Genomic DNA, 7,092 nt, shown 5'->3' on the forward strand with positions numbered 1-7,092 from the left:
CCGGCAAGCCAAGTAAGATCGTTGCCAGTGCCCCTGGACTGGTTCTTGTGCGGGTGGCACATGAGATGCACCATTTCGAGCGTGGCCGTTTTCGTGCGGGTGACACGTAAAAGCACCCACTACACTCTGAGTGGTTGGCGTTAGGAAGGGCATCCAGCTGTAGAAACTCTGCCAAATTAGATTGGAGCCTGGTGTTGCCATCCGGTTTCACCAGTCCTCAGTCAAATCGTCCAACCCATGCTAGCATGGAAAGCGGACGTTAAACGATGATGATGATGATGATGATGATGATGATGTACAAACCCAAAAGATAAAAATTATATTTCAAGATCAGAACTAATGACATAACATGACATACAGATTTCACTAACACTCTCCAATTCCATACGTCCACCTCTATCATCATCATCATCATTTTCGTCCACTTTCTAGGTTGTCATGGGTTAGATGAATCCTCATAATCAGAGTCAGCTGCTATTTGAGTCACCACCTTTCTAGATGAGTCAGGAACCACATTTTCCTTATACATTGTTTTCTTCACAGGGTTTGTATGGCTGGATGTTCTTCCTAACACTAACCACTGTACAACTGGGTATATTTTACCATGGTATTAACACTAGAGAGATTGTCTTGTCCTCAGCAAAACTAAAAGATTTTCTCTATTCTATACTGTGCCTATTTGTTTACCAACCACCTTACAGAGTTCACTACTGAGTACAGTTTGTCTCAGCACCAACACTAAAGAGATTACTTTCTACACAGTCAGAGTATCTCAACTTTATGTTGTCTGTCTGTTCAAGGTAATCTAACATTCCTGTAATTTGAGGGTATGCCCTGACACATCTTCACTACAACCATATGTCTCCCCTGCAGCAAGAAACCTGTGCCTGTCCCTCTATGCGACTTCGACCTGTCATCATGTGACATCTGTCAACCTCTCTCAATACTACTTCTCCCACCCTCAGCTGAAGGGTCTCGTGAGTCACTTGGTTAACCTCACTAGTGCTGGCAGTACATAAAACGTAACCAGTACTTTCTGTAAAATGACTGGCATTAGGAAGGACATCCAGCTGCAGAAACCAAGCCAAAGCAGACATTTGAGCATTGTGCAATCCTCTATCTCACCATCTGCTGTCGAACTGTTCAACCCATGCCAGCATGGATAACAGACGTTAATTGATGATGATAATTATACATGCACACGTATTTATACATGCACCTATATCTACACACAGAGTAAATAAGATGGAAAAGGAAAAAATATTTCCAAAGGTAGGGGAGCGAGTAAATGATGGTCATCCATGTACAAATCTTGTATTAGAGTCAATGAGAAATTGAAATCCTTACATTGTGGCTTGAACTGCACACAGTTTTTGTTCTATCTTCTCCACAATCACATAAAGTAACTTGGATTTTACTTCATTCAGACTAGCAGGGAGCTCTAAAGATTCCACATTTGCTTCATAACAACACTGGTATTGTTCACATAAGTTAAAAAGTTCCTTAAGTTGCACTTCTTGCTGACGAGCACATTCCTGCCACACAGATGCACAATGTTGTACTGCAAGAAATGCATGACGAAGCTTGCATTTCAAGACTTCGGTTTTTTGAACTTGGACAATGTTTGGCATATTTCATTCTACTGCAAAAGAAAAAAGAAAATAACTTGTTTACAAAAAAAATTAAGTTTCTATAATGTTCTAAATGTTTAATATAAAGTCACCAGAGAAATTATTTTGAATAATATTTTTAAAATAATTTATAAATATCATTTACAACCCAGAAAGAGATGGATAAGGTTTGCTTGCATATTAAAATAGGAAAATAAAAAACAAATGTTTCCTTTTTTTTCTATTCTACCAATTTATGTTATTGAATTAGATGATATACCTTGGAAAACAGGTGTTGTCCTATAAAATGATATTCTTGGGCAAACTGGTGTTCTCCTTGAATGATATTCCTGGGCAAATTGGTATTCTACTCAAAAATTTAGGACTCCCTAAAACATTCATAGTGTTACTGCAAGTGATTGCAAAGGTGAGACAATGGAACAGCTTGGGACTTTCCTGAGCATCATTTTATATTTCAGCAAAATAGGGCATAAAACAAAGTCAAAAACCTCTTTTATCAGGGGTCCAATACTCTCCAAAGGCTCAAAAGCCACAAGTTGAAAAACATAATTTACTGACAGATTAGATATTTCAGTGCCTTATTTTGTTCAGCATTCTGAATGCACAAAACAAGTGCAGCATTAAGATGTGATGGAGCAAATAAGTCACCACTGGGTATCTCAGGTAATGTATCTGCGTCTAAGCCAGATGGCAAAGTGTTGATCTCTTCCCCATTATACCCTACACAATCTCATAGGTTTCACAACTAAAGAGGTATTTACCCTGGGTAGGATTTATTTAACTAAGTTCATCTAATAGCAACCAACATGACATGCATCCAGTCAACATTAATAATTGAAAAAGACTCTGGATTCAAGAAGCTTACCACTACAACACCTTATTCCCCAACACACATCAGTTCCAACCTTGAGGGCAATGAAGATGCAAAGCTCATCCAGGTAACCAAGCCACAGGCAAAGTGTTGACGGAACCTACAGAAAATCAGGAACTCACAGAAAGCAGGTAGTGCCTTCATTGATCGGACAAATGCAAAGAGTTGAAAACATATTTGGGAAGTGAATTGTTCCAAATTTTTTTCTTGTTCCGGAACAATAAGTCCCAGCCCCCTTCACATATGTTCCCAGTTCAAAAGAAGGTGATGTCACCTACAAAAGAGGAGCAAGCATGAATGGAAGAAAAGAAGCAAGAGAGAGGAGCATTTCCCAGAACCCCAAATCATTTGGGGGAATATTGTCTGTGCAAAGGATACTAAAATGTATTTTGTCTTACTGAAGCTTGAGAGGGTGGATAGCAGTTTTAGCTCCTCAGCTTCATAATCACCTACTGTGGAATGCTTTGTGGAGTCTCAAAAATTTTAAGAGGGGAACACAGTTACCCTATGCATATGGTATGATTGGGGGGGGGGCAGTGCATACCTCGAATTTCATCATTTACTGATTCCCTTTTTCAATTTTTCTTCATAATTTCCAGAGTTAACCTATGTGAATTAACGTCCATTTTGACCCAACATTTTACCTCTCAATGAAGTCCTTCCTCAATCCTTTATATGCAATGAGCTCTGCTCTCTCAAAATTCCACTTTATACCAACTCCACCCTAACTTATTTGCATCCATCTTCATCTGGTCACCCCCACAGCAATTCCAGACCAGTCTAACTTTTCCTGCCAGTCACTAACCTTTAATTCAACTTAAATGTTTAGCATCAATAGTTATTCCAGTTTCATTCTCTAGGGAGGTCTATAAAGCTATGAACATACTTCTTCTTGTTCAAATGAATAAAGATTGCTCTAACCAAACACATTCCCAGATGTTGGGTACTTGCTACAGTAAATTTCGATCAAAATTTACCCTTGCTACTTATCTTGTTCCTGTTATCATTCCGGAATTAGTAATGAATGCCAAAATAACTCATCTGGAATCTATTGCAACACACAAGGAACTGAAGAGATTCCGTAATTAAATAGTAAATAGAGTACATAAAATATTCTATTTTCTATCGGAAACACTTTGCCAATTTATCTATAAACATGAAAACCCATTGTTATTCTAATGATCTCTTATAATCATCCTTATTACATTAGCTTAAGAACTACAGAAACAAAATTACAAAGTGAATAGTAAGTTCAACATCAATATATTGTAGAGAAAAGTCGTAAAATTATTGAGTATTAATTAAAAGCAACTTCAACAGAGAACTGAGTTAACTTTTTGCAAGAACAAGAATCTTGCATGAATAAAACTGGTTTTACTGAGAAGTGATTCGTTAAGAGACAGTTATTAAACAACTACAAAATCTTCATTAATAATAAAACTAATATAAATACTTTCTAAAAAATATTTTTATCTTTACGAATGAAATTCTTGTGAAACAAGACCACGTTTTTATTGTGAATGTCCACAAGATTCATCACAATTTATTATTTTGCCTTCCTTTAATTAATCTGACAACTGTTAAAACTAAATAAAAATATAATTTTACAATAATTATAGATTAAAGATTATGAGCAAAGAATTACAAATCTGTGGTGAAAAAACAAACCGTTTATAATGATTTATAATTGATATTAAATGGTTTACATGTTTAGTATTAAACACAAATCTCAGGCAACAACTCTACAATAATCTACTTGGGATTCTTGTGGAAACTTAATATGTTTGGATTATTAAAGATTATATAAATTAATGAAGCTGGAAAGAGAGAGAGAGATGCAATTAGATATGTTTATAAAAGATGGTTTGACACCGTCCACATGGGTCAATTCGTAACCAAAAATAAAGCAGACAAGAATGGAAGTGTTAAGTCCTTCCTTTAGAATACAAATCAAGTTCTTTGTTTAATGTAACAAACATTAAAAAGTTCAAAGCAACAACATGAAGTGTTTACCTTTCAACGATGTGGCTAAAGTTTTCCCAATGTTGTTCAGACAGCAAGTGGCAGCAGAATAAAAGAATAACAGAATGTTCCCTACTTAAAAACAGTTACACCGATAACTCGGGCAGATTTCCTCCTTGCTAGCATTTTTAAACATTCTGAGGGAATGTAAGAATTCTAAATGAAACGTCATCGAAAAGTTCCTAATAGTTTTTTTTTCCTCTTAAAAGGGTTGATTTATTATAACTTTTATTAAAACTAATGAATGGTTTCATAAAATATTATAACCGAGAAACATTTCCGAAACTCGGCCGATGAAACCTCTAGTTACCTCCCTTTACATTCCGAGTTCAAATCCTGCTGGAGTAGAGTTGGTCTTTCGTCCTTCTAGGGCAGTGTTTCTCAACCTTTTTTTACAATTGCCTAACCCTTAAAATAAATTACATGTCTCAAAGAACCCCTGCACAAAAATTAATTATATACCATATCTTTCTCGCACTTTTTCATCGTAGTTCACGTGGTAATATATATATATATATATTACGGAGATATACTTGCATAGCAAGTGACCTGATCTGAGATCGTGCGCTGGAATGAAAACAATTGCAGCGTGGAAGGTGTTTATAAGCCATTTAAGAAACACACAAAAACCGTTAGATTCACTTCAACATTTAAATTTAATTTGCCAAAATATTTTCGTCGCTTTGAGACCGCGACCTGTTCACTGACCATGAAATTAGCATTAGCTTATCTCACGCTTTCTCGTGGAATCCCTAGAAATCTTTTGCGGAACCCTAGGATTCAGGGGAACTCAGGTTGAGAATTTTCCATGGGTCAAGTAGCCCATTCCACTCAAAAGGTCCCTGAATATGGGTTGTTTAAAGATGTCGAACGAAACACTCATGTTTCCAAAGGTGAATTATCTAAGCCCCAAGGAAGTCCTCTCGGCACATGGCTATGATGCTCCCCCACTACTTCTGCTTGTACTCAGAGATGCACATATCGTCAGCTACTAAGGGACAAGCTCAACTGGTTAAGATCAAGCAACTGACAAGCAAATCTGTGGTATTGATCAGAACATTTGCTGTAGCCCATCTTTTATACCAAGAAAATTGAGCAGAATATTTGCTATAGCCCATCTTTTATACCAAGACTATTGAGCAGAATATTGACTGTAACCCATCTTTTATACCAAGACCTATTATTAGTATTATTATTATTATTATTATTATATATTTGGCTTTTGCTTTGTATTTGTATAAGTTGACTCCAAGTCTCACCCAGAGACCTCAAGAGATAACAAGTTAGAAGTTCATGTTGGTGTTATGCTTAGGGTGTTATATATTTGGTTTTGCACATAGTATTGTTCTAGAGAATGTTTAAGAAAATTATAAGTTTGTTTTAAAATTTGAGATTACATAGACAGTATTTTATGCAGGATATGGGCAGTTTCCATGAGCACTATCTTTTGAATTTCTGCCATTTTGAGGTTTCCTGGTATCTGAGCTAGGTAGCAATCAGCCCCTTTTGCTATCATTCTTAGGGAACCTATGACAACAGGTATTGTTTTAGTCTTGAGGTTCCACACTTTGCCAATTTCTATTTCAAAATCTTTATACTTGTTCAGTTTTTTTTAGGTTTTGACAGATACATTTATGTCGATCGGGACAGTCATATCAATAATAAGGAGGCATGATTTTTAACTGAATTTTTCAATTTAATGTCTGGCCTATTCGCATCTATCTTTCTGTCAGTTTGAATGGTGAAATTCCATATAAATGGAAGAGATAAGACTGTAAGGAAGGAATATGTGTAAGATGTGGGCGGATTCAATGGCTGGAATCTGCCGAAAGTTTTCTTGTTTTGGAATTCAGAAAAGTATGTACAAATAACTTCTTTTGCACACACACATGGTAAAACTTCAGTATGAATTATAAAATTACAGCTCAACATTAATTGAAATGACCTTTTATATATATTTTGTAATACTTATTTGTGTTGAGTGAATTTAGAAACTTTATCCCACACACCCCCATTTACTTTTTTCCAAAATTTCTTCAGGTTCCTGTTTTCAAAATAGGAGATTAGGATTTTGCCCCCAAAAACACGTTTTCAAAATGTTAATAACCCTAACCCTCTCCAGCCCAAATTTTTTATTTTTAACTTTTTCGAAGTTTTTTTTTCAATCCACATAGAAAAATAGAGATTATGAATTTTAAGAAATTTTTTTTTCTAATTTTTCTTAAAGAAACATTCAAATCCCCTTTCCCAACCTCCACTCATTACCTCCAAATGTTTTACTTTTAGCTTTTTTGAAAGCAGGTAAGTTTTGCCCAGAAATAATGTCGTTTAGCTGTTGTTTCTAGCATGTCGGGATTTCTGGTGGTGGTCTGATATTTTTGACGTCTGCTATTTCAGTAGAATTCTACGCATGCGTGAAACATCAATCGAAAGTTAAACATTTGATTGTTTATTTTTTTGAAAGCTGAGGTGATGAATGGATGAAGGGGGGGGGCGGAAGGGGCATTGAGTGTTTCTCACAGAAGAATTAAAAGTTTAAAAAATTCCCAGATTCGTAATCTCTGTATT

General features: G+C 35.8%; 1 protein-coding gene across 4 annotated transcripts in view; it reads right to left on the bottom strand.

The window, feature by feature from the left end:
* Positions 1-4,814, bottom strand: part of LOC106874204 (ribosome biogenesis protein C1orf109) — a 14,762-nt gene extending 9,948 nt beyond the window's left edge. The window contains exons 1-3 of one of the 4 annotated variants that reach the window (XM_014921860.2): positions 4,516-4,814; positions 2,497-2,776; positions 1,348-1,642 (exon numbers count right to left, since the gene is read on the bottom strand). In XM_014921860.2, the coding sequence (XP_014777346.1) occupies positions 1,348-1,631 (284 nt within the window). In that variant the 5' untranslated portion in view covers positions 1,632-1,642; positions 2,497-2,776; positions 4,516-4,814. Of the gene's footprint in view, positions 1-1,347; positions 1,643-1,890; positions 2,431-2,496; positions 2,777-4,515 lie in introns of those variants that run through there. The other 3 variants (XM_014921863.2, XM_014921859.2, XM_014921861.2) reach the window with 3 other exon arrangements.
* Between the last annotated feature and the right edge of the window lie 2,278 nt (positions 4,815-7,092).

Source organism: Octopus bimaculoides, chromosome 1 (genome assembly GCF_001194135.2).
Source record: "Octopus bimaculoides isolate UCB-OBI-ISO-001 chromosome 1, ASM119413v2, whole genome shotgun sequence".
Lineage (NCBI taxonomy): Eukaryota > Metazoa > Mollusca > Cephalopoda > Octopoda > Octopodidae > Octopus > Octopus bimaculoides.